Below are 19,423 nucleotides of genomic sequence, written 5' to 3'. Positions count from 1 at the left end.
GATATTTGGGAGGATAGACGGCGGGGGAGGGGGCCTCCGTTGGCCGCTTCTGGCAAGTGATAGAGCAGCAGAGCACAAAATTGGAACATTTAGAAGTCGGTTCCGCTGAGGGACGTCAATCCAGTGGCTAAGCGGGAGGTGGAAACCTCACGGGACAGTGTGGTCTCAGGACCCTCGGGTCACAAAAAGATTGGGGGTGCCTGAGTCCGGCAGAGCTCCCAGGTATTGAGCGGGGAAGCCAGTTGCAGAGACGGAGCCAAGGCACGGGCTCTCAGCTCGGGGTGGCCATAAACTATGATCCGTGGCCCAGTCGGGCCACTGCTCCTTCAGCAGGGACCCAACAAGCGGCAGAGTGGGGGAGCCTCCCCTCCCTCCCTCAGGAGGCGTGGCGCAGGAGTGCACCGCAGGGATCTGTTGGGTTTGGAGACTCCACACAAGGTTGGGTGCCAGAGATAGAAATGCTCGGTCACAGACAGGGTGAGCATGGAGTGCAGACGGAGACTGGGGAGATGGGAGTGATTGACTGCTTTTCTCTGGGGGCGCACTGAGAAGCAGGGCCATGAGTTCTCAGCTCCTCCAGGCCGAGAGTGGGAGGCCACCATTTTCACTCTCGTCCTCCAAAGCTGTACCGAGATCTTGCAGGGAACAAAATCTCCTGAGAGCAAACCCGAGCAGATGGCTTAGCCCAGACTAACAAGGGCGGGGCAATTCCGCCTCCCGCAAAGACATTTGGGAACCACGGCAACAGGCCCCTCCCCAGAAGATCAGCATGAACAGCCAGCAAGCCAAGACCAAGTTTATGGATCAAGGAGAACGGGAGAACTCCAGCGCTAGGGGAATACTGCACATACAATTCATGGCTTTTTTACCATGATTCATTAGTTTTTCAAAGTTCATTTTTTTTACTGGTTTTTATTTGAATTTTTCTTTTTCCCTTTTTCAACCAACATCTTATCAACCCCTTTTTTAAAAAAACATTTTTTATTTTTCATTTTGAGAGTCATATTTTATCCCTTCATATTAGTTACCCATATTTTTGGCATATATATATAAGTTGTTCTCTCTTTAAAATTTTGAGATACAGTTTCTTCTAACAGATCTAAATATACCCTAAATCACTAGTGTATGGCTTTGTTCTACTCTCCTGCCTGATCACAGTCTCTCCCTTTTTTGTCTTTTCTTTTTTTTAAAAAAAAAACTTCTTTCCTTTTTCAAACAACTTCTTATCTTATATATTCCTTTTATAAAATATTTTATAATTTTCATCTTTACAGTCATCATCCATCCCTTCATTGAATCAACCCTTATTTTGTACATATAGGAGTCTTTCTTCCTTTAAAATTTTAGGAGGCACTTTCTTCTACTAAACCAAATACGCCCAAAATCTAGTGTGTGGCCCTGATCTATGCACTAGCCTGATCATATTTGATCATATTCTGTTCTTTTTCTTTTGTTCTGTTTTTGTTTGTTTTTATTTTTTTCTCTCTCTCTTTCTTTTTTCTTTCTTTCCCTTTCTTTTCCCCTGGTTTCAGATCTTTCCTGATTGGTTTAAAGTATATTTCCTGGGGACATTGTTAATCTGTTAGTATTTTGTTCTCCCATTCATCTATTCTCCTCTGGACAAAATGACAAGACGAAAAAAATCACCTCAGCAAAAAGAACAAGAGGTAGTACCGTCTGCCAAGGACCTACTCAATATGGACATTAGTACGATGTCCGACCTAGAGTTCAGAATCATGACTTTTAAGATATTAGCTGGGCTTGAAAAAAGCGTGGAAGTTATTAGAGAAGCCCTTTCTGGAGAAATAAAAGAACTAAAATCTAACCAAGTGGAAATCAAAAAGGCTATTAATGAGGTGCAATCAAAAATGGGGGCACTAACTGCTAGGATAAATGAGGCAGAAGAGAGAATCAGTGATATAGAAGACCAAATGATGGAAAATAAAGAGGCTGAGAAAAAGAGTGATAAACAACTACAGGAACACGAGGGCAGAATTCGAGAGATAAGCGATATGATAGGATGAAACAACATAAGAATAATTGGGATCCCAGAAGACAAAGAAAGAGAGAGAGGGGCAGAAGGTATAGTGGAGCAAATAATAGCAGAGAACTTCCCTAATGTGGGGAAGGAAACAGGCATCAAAATCCAGGAGGCACAGAGAACCCCTCTCAAAATCAATAAAATAGGTCAACACCCCGACATCTAATAGTAAAACTTATGAGTCTCAGAGACAGAGAAAATCCTGAAAGCAGCTCGGGAGAAGAGATATGTAACCTAAAACGGTAGAAACATTAGATTGGCAACAGACATATCCACAGAGACCTGGCGGACCAGAAAGGACTGGCAAGATATCTTCCGAGCACTAAACGAGAAAAATATGGAGCCAAGAATACTGTATCCAGCTAGGCTGTCACTGAAAATAGAGATAAAAGATTCCAGGACAAACAAAAACTAAAGGAATTTGCAAACACGAAACCAGCCCTCCGAGAAATATTAAAAGGGGTCCTCTAAGCAAAGAGAGAGCCTAAAGGCAGCAGAGAGCAGAAAGGAACACAGAAAATATACAGTAACAGTCACCTTGCAGGCAATACAATGCCACTAAATTCACATCTTTCAATAGTTACCGTGAATGTAAATGGGCTCAATGACCCAATCAAAAGACACAGGCTATCATTTTGGATTAAAAACAAGACCCATCAATATGCTGTCTGCAACAGACTCATTTTAGACCCAAAGACACCCCCAGATTGAAAGTGAGGGGGTGGAAAACCATTTACCATGTTAATGGACACCGAAAGAAAGCTGGGGTGGCAATCCTTATACCAGACAAATTAGATTTTAAGCCAAAGACTATAATAAGAGATGAAGAAGGACACTATATCCTACTTAAAGGGTCTATCCAACAAGAAGATCTAACAGTTGTAAATATCTATGCCCCTAACATGAGAGCAGCCAATTATATAAGGCAATTAATAACAAAAGCAAAGAAACACATTGACAACAATACAATAATAGGGGGGGACTTTAACACCCCCCTGGCTGAAATCGACAGATCATCTAAGCAAAAGATCAACAAGGAAATAAACACTTTCAATGACACCCTGGACCAAATGGACTTCACAGACATATTTAGAACATTCCATCCCAAGGCAACAGAACACACATTCTTCTCTAGTGCCCATGAAACATTCTCCAGAATTGATCACATCCTAGATCACAAATCAGGTCTCAACCGGCACCAAAAGATTGGAATTATTCCGTGAATATTTTCAGACCACAATGCTTTGAAACTACAACTCAATCACAAGACGAAAGTCGGAAAGAACTCAAATACGTACAGGCTAAAGAGCATCCTACTAAAGAATAAATGGTTCAACCAGGAAATTAAAGAAGAATTAAAAAAATTCATGGAAACCAATGAAAACGAAAACACAACTGTTCAAAATCTTTGGGATACAGCAAATGCAGTCCTGAGAGGAAAGTATATAGCAATACAAGCCTTTCTCAAGAAACAAGAAAGGTCTCAAATACACAACCTAACCCTACACCCAAAGGAGCTGGAGAAAAGAGAGCAAATAAAGCCTAAATCCAGCAGGAGAAGAGGAATAATCAAGATTAGAACAGAAACCAATGAAATAGAAATCAAAAGAACAGTAGTACATAACAACGAAACTAGGAGCTGGTTCTTTAAAGAATTAACAAGATTGATAAATCGCTGGCCAGACTTATCAAAAAGAAGAGAAATGACTCAAATCAACAAAATGATGAATGAAAGAGGAGAGATCACAACCAACACCAAAGAAATACAAACAATTATAAGAACATATTATGAGCAACTCTATGCAAGCAAATTAGATAACCTGGAAGAAATGGATGCATTACTAGAGATGTATCAACTACCAAAACTGAAGCAGGAAGAAATAGAAAACCTGAACAGACCTATAACCACTAAGGAAATTGAAGCAGCCATCAAAAATCTCCCAACAAACAAAAGCCCAGGGCCAGATGGCTTGCCAGGGGAATTCTATCAAACATTTAAAGAAGAATTAATACCTATTCTCCTGAAACTGTTCCAAAAAATAGAAATGGAAGGAACGTCCAAACTCATTTTATGAGGCCACCATTACCTTCATCTCAAAACCAGACAAAGATGTCATCAAAAAGAAAATTACAGACCAATATCCTTGATGAACATGGATGCAATAATTCTCACCAAAATACTAGCCAATAGGATCCAACAATCCATTAAAAGGATTATTCACCATGACCAAGTGGGATTTATTCCTGAGCTGCAAAGTTGGTTCAACATCCGCAAATCAATCAACGTGATACAATACATTAACAAAAGAAAGAACAAGAATCATATGATCCTCTCAATAGATGCAGAAAAAGCATTTGACAAAGCACAGCATCCTTTCTTGATCAAAACTCTTCAGAGTATAGGGACAGAGGGTACATACCTCAATATCATAAAAGCCATCTATGAAAAACCTACAGTAAATATCATTCTCAACGGGGAAAAGCTGAGAGCTTTTCCCCTAAGGTCAGGAACGCGGCAGGGATGTCCACTCTCACCACTGCTATTCAACATAGTATTAGAAGTCCTAGTCACAGCAATCAGACAACAAAAAGAAATCAAAGGCATCCAAATCAGCAAAGAGGAAGTCAAACTCTCACTCTTTGCAGATGATATGATACTGTATGTGGAAAACCCAAAAGACTCCACCCCAAAACTGCTAGACTCATACAGGAATTCAGTAAAGTAGCAGGATATAAAATCAATGCACAGAAATCAGTGGCATTCCTATACACCAACAACGAGACCGAAGAGAGACAAATCAAGGAGTCGACCCCAATTACAATTGCACCCAAAACCATAAGATACCTAGGAATAAGTTTAACCAAAGAGGCAAAGGATCTGTACTCAGAAAACTATAAAATACTCATGAAACTATTTGAGGAAGACATTCCATGGAAGAAATGGAAGAACATTCCATGCTCATGGATTGGTAGAACAAACATTGTGAAGATGTCAATGCTACCTAGAGAAATCTACACATTCAATGCAATCCCCATCAAAATACCATCCACTTTTTTCAAAGAAATGGAACAAATAATCCTAAAATTTGTATGGAACCACAAGAGACCCCGAATAGCCAGAGGAATATTGAAAAAGAAAAGCAAAGCTGGCAGCATCACAATTCCGGACTTCCAGCTCTATTACAAAGCTGTCATCATCAGAACACTATGGTACTGGCACAAAAACAGACACAGAGATCAATGGAACAGAATAGAGAGCCCAGAAATGGACCCTCAACTCTATGGTCAACTCACCTTTGGCAAAGCAGGAAAGAATGTCCAATGGCAAAAAGATAGTCTCTTCAACAAATGGTGTTGGGAAAATTGGACAGCCACATGCAGAAGAATGAAACTGGACCATTTCCTTACACCACACACAAAAATAGACTCCAAATGGTTGAAAGACCTAAATGTGAGACAGGAGTCCATCAAAATCCTGAAGGAGAACACAGGCAGCAACCTCTTCGACCTCAGCCACAGCAACTTCTTCCTAGAAACATCACCAAAGGCAAGGGAAGCCAGGGCAAAAATGAACTCTTGGGATTTCATCAAGATAAAAAGCTTTTGTACAGCATAAGAAACAGTCCACAAAACCAAAAAGACAACCAAAAGAATTGGAGAAAATATTTGCAAATGACATATCTGATAAAGGGCTAGTACCCAAAATCTATAAAGAACTTATCAAACTCAACACCCAAAGAACAAATAATCCAATCAAAAAATGGGCAGAAGACATGAACAGACATTTTTCCAAAGAAGACATCCAAATGGCCAACAGACACATGAAAAATGCTCAACTGTGCTCAGCATCAGGGAAATCCAAATCAAAACCTCAATGAGATACCACCTCACACCAGTGAGAATGGCTAAAATTAACAAGTCAGGAAACGACAGATGTTGGCAGGGATGTGGAGAAAGGGAAACCCTCCTACACTGTTGGTGGGAATGCAAGCTGGTGCAGCCACTCTGGAAAACAGTATGGAGGTTCCTCAAACAGTTGAAAATAGAGCTACCATACGATCCAGCAATTGCACTACTGGGTATTTACCCCAATGATACAAATGTAGGGATCCGAAGGGGTACGTGCACCCCAATGTTTATAGCAGCAATATCCATAGTAGCCAAAGTGTGGAAAGAGCCAAGATGTCTAGTGACAGATGAATGGATAAAGAAGAGGTGGTATATATACACAATGGAATATTATGCAGCCATAAAAAGAATGAGATCTTGCCATTTGCAACGACGTGGATGGAAGTGGAGCGTGTTATGCTGAGTGAAATAAGTCAATCAGAGAAAAACATGTATCATATGACTTCACTGATATGAGGAATTCTTAATCTCAGGAAACAAACTGAGGGTTGCTGGTGTGGTGGGGGGTGGGATGGATGGGGTAGCTGGGTGATAGACATTGGGGAGGGTATGTGCTATTGTGAGCACTGTGAATTGTGCAAGACTGTTGAATCACAGATCTGTACTTCTGAAACAAATAATGCAATATATGTTAAGAAAAAAAGAAGAAGTTAGCAGGAGGGGAAGAACGAAGGGGAGTAAGTCGGAGGGGGAGACGAACCATGAGAGATGATGGATTCTGAAAAACAAACTGAGGGTTCTGGGGGGGGATGGGTTAGCCTGGTGATGGGTATGAAAGAGGGCACGTTCTGCGTGGAGCACTGGGTGTTATGCACAAACAATGAATCATGGAACACTACATCAAAAACTAATGATGTAATATATGGTGATATAACAATAAAAAAATTAAAAATAAAAATAAAAATAAAGAACTTACTTATCAAACAACACCATAAAACAAATAATCCAGTCAAGAAATGGGAAGAGACATGAACAGACACTTCTCCAAAGAAGACAGACAAATGGCTTCTCCAAAGAAGACATTCTCCACGTCACTTGCCATCTGGGAAATACAAATCAAAACCACGATGAGATACCACCTAACACCGTCTAGAATGACTAAAATTAACAACACAGGAAACAACAAATGTTGGCAAGGATGTGGAGAAAGGGGAACCCTCTTACACTGTTGGTGGGAATGCAAGCTGGTAGAGACACTCTGGAAAACGGTGTGGAGTTTCCTCAATAAGTTAAAAATAGACCTCCCCTATGACCAGCAATTGCACTACTAGGTATTTATCCCTAAGATACAGATGTAGTAAAAAGAAGGGGTACATGCACCCCAATTTTCATAGCAGCAATGTCCACAATAGCCAAACTGTGGAATGAGCCAAGATGTCCTTCAACAGATGAATGGATAAAGAAGATGCGGTCCATATATACAATGGAATAGCCATTGAAAGGATGAATACCCAATATTTGCATCAACATGGATGGAATTGGATATTATGCTCAGTGAAATAAGTCAAGCAGAGAAAGAAAATTGCCATATGGTTTCACTCATATCTAGAATATGAGAAATAGTGCAGAGGACAATAGAGGAATGGAGGAATAACGAATGGGAAGAAATAAGAGAGGGAGTCAAACCATGAGAGACTATGGATTCAGGGAAACAAACTGAGGGTTGCAGATAGGGAGAGCATAGGTAGATGGGGTAACTGGGTGATGGGCATAAATTTGGGCACGTGATTTGATGAGCACTGGGTGTTTTATGCAACTAGTGTATCATTGAACATTAAATCAAAAACAAATGGTGTACAATATGTTGGCTAATTGAATTTAAATTAAAAAAGAACATAATAGGAGAGATGAGTTCTCTGTGTGGTGTTTATATACTTATAAAGAGAGACGATAATAAAAACTTAATTAAATTTCATTTAGAAAAAGAAATAAGCGTTGGTGAGAATGTGCAGAAAAAAGAACTCTTGTGCACTTTGGTGGAAATATAACCTAGTCTGTACTGAGGAAAACAGTAGAGAGTTTCCTTAAAATTTAAAACTAGAACTCTCATATGATCCAATAATTCAATTAGTGGATAATTACCCCCAAAATGTAAACATTAATTCAAAAATATATATGCACCTGTTTACTTATTGCAGCATTATTTATAATAGGCAAAATCTGGAACAATTCAAGTATCCTTCAATAGATGAATGGATAAAGATGTGAGATATATATATACACACTTACACACACACACACACACACACACACACACACACACAATTACTTAGCCATATAAAAGAATGAAAGCTTGCCCTTTGCAACAACATGGACACCTAGAGGTTATTATGCTAAGTGAAGTAAGTCAGCCAGAAAAAGACAAATACCATGTGATTTCACTCATAGGTGGAATTTAAGAAACAAAACAACTTAAAAAAATCAAAAAGAGGGAAAACAATCCAGACTCTTAAATATAGAGAACAAACTGGTGGTTGTAGAGGGGAGATGCAGAGGGGTGAAATAGATGAGCACTAAGAAATTTACAGAATTGTTGAAACATTATATTGTACACCTGAGAATAATATGACTATATGTTAATTATACTTCATTTAAAAAAAAAATAATTATCCATATGAAAGCATCAACATGTAGTGAGTTCTCTGATTAAAGAGATGCCCCTGAAGAGCCTTGGAATTCTGTGTTCAAGTCCCCAAGGTCCTCAGGTGGTGGGTCCCAGAGGTCTGCTCTAATAACGCCCTCCACACCACGATTCTCAGTGAGAGCTGATTAGCTTGAATTTGTGTTGTCTGCCCAGGGAAGGTTTCTGTCGCTTAGGGCTACCCACGAGGTGTGGTCTAACAGTATGGGCTGGGAGGAAGTGCTCAGAAGCCATCTCATGACTTCTCCAAAAAACACACAGTTCAGAACAGTTGGATATCTCCATGGGTTCATCTTCCTTCATTCAGGTTATAAAAGACCAGACAGAAATGACAGATTCTCTCAGTTCTCTGTAGACACAGTCTGAATCACCATGGAAAATTGTTTCACCTTTCTGCGGTTTGGTCTTCCCCACCATTAATTCAAAGTCTGGAGAGCAATTTCATACAAATAAAAATAATTATCTGAGCTCTCTCCAATGTAAGAGAGTATGAAAACTAGCTTTAAGTTCTCTTCAATTCTTTAGGGATGAGCTAAAGCAAAAACACCTTTTCTGACAAATTATAAATGTAGTTAAGTCCAGCTAAACAGCCTGACATCTTAAATATTAATGGTTGATTGAAGATAATCAATTTATATTACTATATTTACTACTTAATAAGTATTATGGTTATAAAAATGAAAATAAAACATAAAAGAATTACACAACACACATCGTCTCAAATCCCTCTTCCATTTCTTTTCTGTATAAAATATATAGTTCTATCATTGCAATTATAGTTTATATTCTACTTTATGATTGCATTATTTTCATAAGATTCCTTTGATGTTGCTACACATTTTAAGTAAATGTCATTTTCAAAGGATTGATACTCCATGGGATGAACTTAACAAAATTTAATTTCCTATTTCCCTATAGCTAGGCATTTGTTTTCACCCCTTTTTGTGCAGAGAACTGGATCATATGATCTTGTGGCATATTTTTCTTATAATTCCTAACACTAGAACAGCTCAAGAATATAGTCCATGACTCGAAATACAAGCCCACTCTTGGAGACAGTTAATAAGCATTGTTGGGTACACAAAGAGTAAGATCATATAGGCAGAGCAGAGATACCAGGGAGAAAGAAGTACAAAGCCATAAACAGGGATTTCCCTGACTTTAGTCATCGACTAGATTTACACATAAGGTATGTACAGGTGGGTTATTCAGGGGTATTATTCAGTGGGTAGAGAGCACATGCATGAAGGCTGTTAATGATTTTTATCTCACTAATTGTTCTTGGATCTCGAGTTAGTTCACAATGATGGAGTAAGTCCTTAGCTGAAGCTAAGGATAGAAGAACCACAATAAAGTAAGAAGAAAAATGAGGGAATAGAGAAAGCATAGCAAAGAAAAATGAGGTCATATAGAAAGCATAGCAAAAAAACAAAAACAAACAAACAAAAAAAAAAAACAAAACTATGGTAATGCCCATAGCTCCTTAAGCATAAAGGAAAATTTGACAATAAGTCTGAACAAAAAGGTCATGCACTTTTGGAAAATAAACTCATTTCATTTCCCACTTAAAATCCATGGTGACATCAGTGTGCATAGATACCTCAATTGCTGGCTATACCTTCTCTAATAGAATAGTAGAGCACTGGTCTATGAAGCACAGAAAGTAGCCTGGTGAGGCCTATGGTGAAGAGAAAGGATTCTTTCTCCAGGGACTTCTGCTTACACACTCTCCAGGACTATTTGTCCACTTGGAACCTTGGAACAGGCAAGATCTCAATATAAAAATGTTAAAAGACAAATGCAGTGGTTTCTATTAGACTTCATAAGATCAAAAGTAGAATGTTCCACAAGTAACTTCCAACTCTAGGAGCCAAAAGACCAACATTGCATCAGGTTATGATGAGTGGTAAATAAATATATTTTGAATGAATAAAAACAAGAATGAATGAAAATTCTTCATCAACAAAATAGGTTTAGATCTGGTTAAAATATGAATAAAGTTGGCAGATGTGGGAGCCATTACTGATCCCAAACTCAGTGCTCCTGGGCAAGATATTTTTCTTTTGGAGTCTCAATTTCCATCTCTGCAAAATGGAAAAATAGCATTCATCTCACTCTGTTGTATTAATTGATTTTATAAACTCTGAGAGCACAACAATCTTAACTCTGAGATCTGTGTGTATTCAATATCAGCAGCAAACATTTGACTCTCTGATGCAAAATGGCCTAAAGAAAAAAATGAAGTAATCAAGGAAAGGGATATTGGATGCAGACCATATTTTATAATCTTTTTTATACTATTCAGAGATAGAGTTTCATTTATTATTTGACCTGGGATCACATCCCAAGACAACCTTGAACACTAAGCTAGTTAACCTTCTGAATTTGTTTTTTCATCTGTAAAATAATGATCTATTATCATTTTCATTATATTAGTATGATGATAAATTGAGATAATGTATTAAGTGTTTAATACAAAATGGGAGATAAAGAAATATTAGTTTACTTCCCACTCTACTTTTAGAATTGAGGAATAAAAACCCATTAGGGCAATATGACCAAAAAAAAACTATAAATAAAATCAACTTCAGTAGATATTTTGAAGGAAAGGAAGATAGGAGGGAGGAAAAGAGATAGAAATATTGACAGGAGTGAGGGAGGGAGGGAAGAAAGGAGGGAGGGAGGGAGGGAGGGAGGAAGGAAGGATTTTTCTCTGCATCTCTAACTGCTGACTGGGAAGCAGTTTCCCCCAGACACAGAGATGACGCTATGTTGATCTAACCAATGGTATCTAAGCCTGCCAACAAATACCCTGTGTATATAGAGCTTTGAAACACTAAAGTGGGGGCCCTGGAGCCCCTGTAGACACTGAATTATGGCTGATGTGTTTTTCCATAGGAGCCACCACTTGTCCAGAAACTATGGACTTTACCTCAGACTTTGACACTTGTGTTTATTTAGAATTCTTTTCAATCCTTATCATTTCCCCTTTCTGAAGCTACTTGGCCTGCACAAAAAAACTTAGGCAATACTTAGGAGCCAGCAAGGAGAAAATCACTGGCTCTCAGTTTTGGAAAACATCCTGTCCAACTTCAGGGCCTCAGGTGACTGCACAGGTAAGGAAATTGCTCTCCTATTTGTATAGAATCCTAAAGGATGAGGAGCCACAGTCTTCTTCAATCAACTATTTTAGAAGAAAACAACTTCTCTGCCAGGACTTCTCATTTTATATCCATTAATCATAGGGACTTTGTTAAAGTGCTAGTACAGGGGAAGTAAGAAGTCTGGTTAATTGCCCTCCGTCTTCTTTTCTTCTTATGAAGAATTTTCTTTAGATGTTTCCATCTAGGTTTTATTTGAGCACAGTCTACAAATTACTTGCCTTGTAGTTAAAGTAGGTTTACTAACTGGCATTTCTACAATTAATCAATTGAGTTATACTGGCTTTTGGTGGCCATTTGCACACCAGTTTTGAAGAGGTGAGATTTTAGAGAGCTGTCAGAATGTTGTCAAAACAAAATGACATTGTACAATAAGTAGTGGCTTCTGGTCAGACTGGATTTGAGCCCTCCACTCTTGTATGTGCTATCTCTGAACCTTGGCTTTTTACTCTATAAAATGCAGATAATAATACCTATAGAACACATGCAATTAGCACACCCAGCACAGTCCCGGCACATAGCAAGCTAGTGGGTAAAAATATTAAAGCCATTTGTGTATCCAACTGAAATCCCAACACCATGTTAAGTCATGGAACGAAGAGATTCTTTCCTCTCCTGAACAGCTCACAGGTCAGACACCCTGGCACTGAATTCAGATTTTGCCCATGGCTACAGAACATCTGAGCCACATCCATGAGAGCCCACCACCACCCTTGTGTTATAAAAGAAAAATACCTGCCAGTGCTTCTATGTACATCTCACAAACCTAAATGCTCACCAGAAGAACTGGCTGTTTGTGCCAAGCTGTCCATTGCTTAGGAAACACCTGACTATGTTTGGATCCTATAAGACCCAGGCTAAGGTTGTTTTGATGCTCTAAGTAGATGTGAATTTTCACTACTTTAAAAGCATCTCCTTTAGTGAACTTCATGAGCTTTGGTCTTTCCCTTCACTTCTATCATGAGTTGTGTTAATTCAATTAATCATTCAACAACATAGTGCCAATCTTGGCACTATGGACATTTGGGGGCTGGTTAATGTTCTGTTCAGAGGATATCCTGTGAACTGTAAGATGTTTAGCAGAATCCCTGGCTTCTTCCCACTATATGCCATCCCTTCTTCTGAGCTATGACAACCAAAAATGTCTTCAGCCATTGACAAATGTCCTGTGGATGAGGAGGCAAAAATCACTCCTGGTTGACAATCTCTGTGCTAGAGTGGTTCTCAGACTTTAGCAAACATTGGACCAACTGGAGGGCTTGTTAAAACAGTTCTGAGCCACCACCCAATGTTTCTGATTTGATAGGTCTATGTGGGGCCTGAGAATTTGCATTTTAAAGAATTGGCTAATGCTACTGATCTAGCGACCACATTCTGGTCTAAGGAGATCTGGGTGTCAAAAGTTGGCATATCTGTTATTCCTCTGTCTGTGAAATCCCTATTCAGTGTTTCCAGATTTGCCTGCAGATTAGAATCACCTGGAAACCTGAGCCTTCCAAAGACCTGGCCATAACACAGACCAATTAAATGAGGCATATACATTAATAATTTTTGAAGCTCCTCAGATAATTTTGATGTGCAGATTTGGGGACCAAATAAAAATGCCATTACCTCATCTGAGATTTGAAGTTTGGGGGCTAAGTAACATGACATCCCAGCACACATATCCTGTAAGTCTCAAAAAACACAGTTACATCAGGAGCACTGATCTATGAAGAACTGCGATCTTAGTCTCTGTGGGTAAGAAAATAGGGCAAATGCATTTGTGGATTAAGGAGTGCTAGGAACAGACCGCAGGTCACCCTATTTGCAGTAAAGGTGGATAAGGCATGCTGTGGAAAACAGAGCTCTAATGGGAAAATGGGAAACTTTCAGAGGTGCCTTGTTGTAAGGAGATGGATGTGTGGCCTCAGCTTTCACAGCCTTCCATGTGGACTCCCCAAGGGAGTGTTTCAGTTTCTGAGCCACAAGCTGGAGCCCTGAAAGGACAAGGAAGAAGAAGTCAAGAGACTGAGCCTCCTGATGGAGACTGCACATTGGGACAATGTGAGGTGAGTGAGGGAAAGATGGGAGGTCAAGAGATAGGGAAGTAATTTAAAACCCTCACCCCCATTCAGGCAGCCCCACATTTGACAATGGGCAATTCCACAACTTCTGTCAAATTTTCCATCATTTAAAATCTCTGACAATCTGACTGTTGTTTAATTTTTGTTTTTCAACACTATATTTCACCATAAATGAGATATCTTGAGTTGTAAAAATCAATACTGAGCTTTATTTTTAAAAGAAAAAGAAAACAGTTAAACTGTAGGCAGATAGAAATCATACCAGTACAGATAAATCATAGGAGAAAGAAGAAAGAGTAGGCCTAGAAATACCTGACAACATAAAATGTGTTGTTTACATTTTTCATTCTAGTGGTTTTTCAATGCCTACTGCGTACTAGTTCAGCTCTACACAAGCTAGAGGTGGCAGGAATAGAAAAACATATCCTTTTCCTTTTGGGAACAGTCTGAAAGAAAAGGAATCACCCTAAATAATTATTCTGAGACATGGACACACATGTACTTCATACATTGCAATGCAGGTGTGTGTGTGTGTTAATAGTGAGAAACTGCCATGAAAAGAAAAATCAATAGTGTCAGGAAAATCAGTAATTTCTAGGAACTGTTGCTTATGCACAGCCCCACAAAGGGGGTATTAAATTCAGTTGGTGATACCAAAAGACAGCCACAGAGGTAATAGTGTTTACATGGGCAAGTTTGTGTTTATTTCATCTAGTCACCACACACATCCCATAAGCATTGACCAGGGTCCATGCAAACTGCTTTCTTTGGAGAAATATAAAACAAGGAATGGACAGAGTCCTTAGTCATAAGTAATACCCAGTCTAGGTGTTCAGTGGAGGAGCCCTCCCCATCACAAAAAAACACAACCCCTTCCAAGGTTTTTGAGAACAAAATTTGTAGAAGGGAAATCTCCAAGTAGGAGGGACTAGGAGCTCCTTGTAGGTGGGTATAATTATTGATCGTATGATTTTGCAAAACTAATTTGCTTAATTGAGGAAGGGAAATATTCTAATATTTACTGAATGCTTATTATGCAAAAGGCACAACCTCAACATTTTTCTAATTCAATACTCACAACAACCCTGAGAAGCAGATATCATAACCCCATTTTTATATAGAGAGATATGCAGAGGCTGCATTATAAAAGTGGCAAGAGCTGTGGTGTTAATAGCAGCTGAAAACCAGTATATTCCTCCTGCCTGACTGTACCCCAAGCACTCTACAGGTATTAACCACTTAATGCTCCCAACAGATCCAACAATTCTGAGACAAGGAGACTGAAGCTGAGCAGCCTAAGTTGCAGAGGTAGTGAAGCCGGGTCTTGAACCCAAGCAAATTAACTCCAGAGACTAGGTCCTTAATTGCAATGGTTTAAACTTGGTAAAATCTGCAAAGGACATTCAGAAAACTCTAGATCAAATTGTTACAGATTCTAAACATGTGAGTTCTTTCTTTCATTTGCCTTTGTGGAAAAGAAAGGAAAGGAAAGAAAGGTAACTGATAATAGAGCTCTAGGAAAGAGGTCTCCAGTCAGGGGTGATTTTTCCCAGCAGGGAACATTTAGCAATGTCTGCAGACAATTTTGTTTGTTACAGAGAGGGAATGCTATTGGCATCGAATGGGAGAGCAGAGATGCTGCTAAATGTACTGCAGTGCACAGGATAGCCTCTTATAGCAAATACTTATCCATAGTAAAATGCCAATTGTTCTAAGAGAAAAGCCTGCTCTAGAACAGTTAGGAGGATTTTTGGATCTGGCCTGGAAGTTCAAAAATTGTTGACCAAAGCTCATTGTTGCTTATGGATAAAATTGGGATGATGGACTAGGTTTCCTCCAGTTGTAAAATCTAGTTTCATAAGACTTTTGAGACACCAAACAACACAAGCTTTGTCTACAAGATGACAAAACAGGGAAAACATGAAAAAATTCTCTTCAAGGGAATGTTTTCAAATGCACCTGGAGTCTCATTTTATGTCAGGTTATGGTGAAGTGAACAGATCAGGAGATGATTGTCATCAAAAAGGTAATTTTCTACAGCTCCCAAGAGGAGGAGGCATGCCACACCATGCAAGGCCACACAGGAAAGGAAGCACCAGGGTTGGTCAGAAGGCAGAATGAATGAGGAGAAAGCATAGGCAAAAGCTTTTGCTATAATTTTTGTGGGAAAGATTGGGTAAGGCACAGCTGAGCAGGTTTAGGATTAGATAGTAAGAATAATTTTGGTGGGCTTTGAGCTATAAGTGTGGTCTATAGTTGTCTGGAACCTGTCCCTGGGGTGATTATGGCAGAGGGATATTGTTCTGGACTGATATAGGGAGGAAGATGGGGGTATGGACTCAGGATTGGTTGGTTTTCACACCAAAGACATTATTCCCTGCAAGTTGTTCACCATCTTTATGAATTAACAAACCTAAGAGGGACAGTCCCTTCCCGGGTCTCCAAGGACTCAAGGTGTCAAAGCATCATAAAATATAGAAAATAGATGCAATATATCATATCTTCACTAAAAGCTCATCTTGAATGTTTCAGTTTAACAGTGTTAACTTCTTATGCTCAGCTCCAGAGAGAAGCTTTGGGATCGGCGCTGCTATACTCTGAACACATTTGATTCATCGCTAAGGAATCTATAAAACCTGGAGTGAGCATCCTGGAAATGATGAAGTTTAAGGCCATAGATAAGATGGGTCCCTTAGCATAGCAAGGAATGCCAGCATGAGCAATGAGGAAAATATTTTCTTGGCGGCTCCCTGACACACACCTGTAGGACCTAGGACAAGCCCTGAATTCTAAGCTCCTTCATACCTTTACCAAAAACTATGGGCAGTGGATCTCAACTCAGACCACATGTCAGACTAGCCTGGAAGCCTTAAGAAGGACAGGTGCTCAAGGGCCCACTCCCAGGAATTAGATTCAGGGAAACCAGAAACACAGATCACCCATAGATTGCACAACTCTGCTGGTGATTCTGAAGGACATGCAGATTAGGGCCACAGTCTGTCACATCTCTGACATGCCACACATCCACAACACTTTGATGACCCTCTAGTCCTGTCTCAGTGACCCAACGGTGTCAACCAGCTCCAACATTCTCTCATATTCTCAACTCATTAGAGAATATTGGGAAATTCATTTTATTTATCTTCTTTCTCTCCAAGTCATTTTCTATCTCATGCACAGAAATATAAGCTAGAAATCAAAATATTCTCTAGGATTTGGGATCCTAGAACCAAGGAAGCCAGCAGGCCACAAATTCTGGGAATTTGCCTGGTGGGCAGATCTCTCTGGCTCTCTTGCAGTGGTGTGTTTGGTCTGAGCTTGTCCTTCATCCATACCTTCTAAAACTGCCTTTGGGTGACTCCTTTCTCATCATAGCTTAACTTGACATTCATTGAAATTGACTTTACCTGAACAAAAGTAATTCAAAAAAGGAGAACTTTAAGGACCCCAGATACTTCCAAGGGAAACTACTGAAACTGGTTTACCTACTCCTATTATGAAGTTCACAGGTTTATACTTATAATGAGGCTTATTCTCTATCAAAAAAGTTCATAAGGGATCTTCCTACTAAGGTAAAAAGACTGCTATAGCAAATCCATTGAAATGAGGTAATATTATGAGGATAAGGACAACATACTGCCAGAAATCTGCTGAAGAGCAATTACTGCTTCTGAGCACAAAGGGCATGTTTTAGGACTCCTGGGGGTCAGTATGACAAGGTCAAGATGGTACTGCACAGCTGCACTAGCTGATAAAATGCACCCTGTCAGTCACCGTCATGGGCTCTCAGCTATTTCTAAGAAAAATTCATCACATGGATCCTCGTGTACCTACAATGAGAATTTTGAACCATATAATTCACATATTTGTGGATTAGTTCTTAGATTTGGCATGAAAGTGTTTGTCTTTAAAAATTTGTTTTGTGTGCATATTTACTTATGTGTTTATTATTGGAAACATTGCTAAGTGTGTATATTTCTCAAAACATGGGGTGTTCTAATGTGTTGTGGTTATTTTCTAGCTTTTTAAGATGGAAACTTTGATCATTAGTTTTCAGTCTTTCCTCTTTTTTTTTAACACATATATTTTGTGTTTTAAGTTCCCCTCTGGCTGCATGCCAAGTCTTTTATAGTAGTTTTTCATCAAGAAAAATGCCAACCCTATAAAAATTTGCAGACCTCCCACAGCCCCTGTGCCAGCTTACTTAATTGTTGACCTTTGCTGTTTTCATCCATCACCCTCTCCCTAACTCAGAGTGGATGCTTCTGAGCCCTTGGTGAGTTGGTTTTCTTCCTCCCCACAGTGAGCCTTGGCAGGAGGCAGGCAGAGGGCCCTGGAACTGCTCCTCCACTGTCGGCTTTATCCTCACAAGCCTTTTTAATGAGAGCCCGATGGACCTGTTCCTCTTCAGCATGGTTGTGATAATCTACACACTAGCCATGGCTGGCAACACTGCCATGGTCTTCCTGATCTGGGCTGATACCCAGCTCCACACACCCATGTATTTCCTCCTCAGCCAGCTGTCCTTCCTAGACATCTTCTTCACCTCAGTCACCGTCCCCAAGATGATAGCAGGCTTCCTCTTTGGCTGGACTAGCATCTCATTTGTGGGCTGTGGGGCACAAATGTTTTTCTTCATGTTTCTTGGGGCTGCTGAGTGCCTCCTGCTGGCCCTCATGGCCTATGATCGCTATGTGGCCATCTGCAACCCTCTGCGCTACCTGTCACTCATGAACCATCAGACCTGTCTGCTCATGGTGGCTACCTCCTGGCTGGGAGGGTCCATCAATGCCTCCATCCAGACAGCACTGACTCTGCAGTTCCCCTATTGTGGCTCAAGGAGGATTGCACACTTTTTCTGTGAGGTGCCTTCACTGCTGAGGCTAGCCTGTGCTGACACAGCTGCCTATGAGCGATTGCTCTTTGTGACAGGTGTTGTGGTCCTTCTGGTGCCCATTGCCTTCATCACCACCTCGTATGCCCTCATTCTGGCAGCAGTGTTTGGAATGCACTCCGTGGAGGGGCGTCAGAAAGCCCTAGCCACCTGCTCCTCCCACTTAACAGTTGTCAACCTCTTCTATGGGCCCCTCGTGTATACCTATATGTTACCTGCATCTTACCACTCTCCTGGCCAGGATGACGTAGTGTCCATCTTTTATACAGTCCTCACACCCATGCTGAACCCTGTCATCTACAGTCTCAGGAACAAGGAAGTGACAGGAGCAATGAAGAACATCATAGGGAAGTGTGGGGTGGGGAGGACTGCTTAAGACTCAGGAGAGGGGGTCCTCCTCCAGGATGTCCCTGTGGCTCCAGGAGTCCATTCTAGGATTTCCTTCTGAGTTGAGAAGTCAAGAGCCCCAAATCCACATGAAAGGAAGTAAAAGAGGCTGCCCCTCCTTCCCTTCCAGCTGCTGCCCTCCCCTTCAGAGAGTTGTCCAGATCATCAGTTTCCACTTCTCACTCCCCTCCTCCACCTCAACAAACTCCAGTCTGGCTTCTGTTCCAGACATCCCTTGCTACTTTTAGCAATCAGTCATCATCTCTGTGTCACTAAATGTCCAAGGACATCTCTTCTCTCCAAAGGGCCCCCAAAGCCCTTCAT

The 19,423-nt window shown here is 40.2% G+C and overlaps 1 protein-coding gene across 1 annotated transcript; it reads left to right on the top strand.

The window, feature by feature from the left end:
• The first annotated feature begins 15,826 nt into the window (after positions 1-15,826).
• Positions 15,827-19,088, top strand: LOC113928633 (olfactory receptor 2Z1-like). Its single transcript, XM_027604481.1, has 2 exons — positions 15,827-15,918; positions 18,122-19,088. The coding sequence occupies exons 1-2, from the start codon at positions 15,827-15,829 to the stop codon at positions 19,086-19,088; spliced, it is 1,059 nt and encodes a 352-aa protein (XP_027460282.1).
• Positions 19,089-19,423: the final 335 nt, after the last annotated feature.

The sequence above is a fragment of the Zalophus californianus genome, chromosome 5, assembly GCF_009762305.2.
Source record: "Zalophus californianus isolate mZalCal1 chromosome 5, mZalCal1.pri.v2, whole genome shotgun sequence".
In the NCBI taxonomy this organism is placed as follows: Eukaryota; Metazoa; Chordata; class Mammalia; order Carnivora; family Otariidae; genus Zalophus; species Zalophus californianus.
Note: the sequence above shows the minus strand (reverse complement) of the source record. Positions and strands in the feature narration are given on the sequence as shown.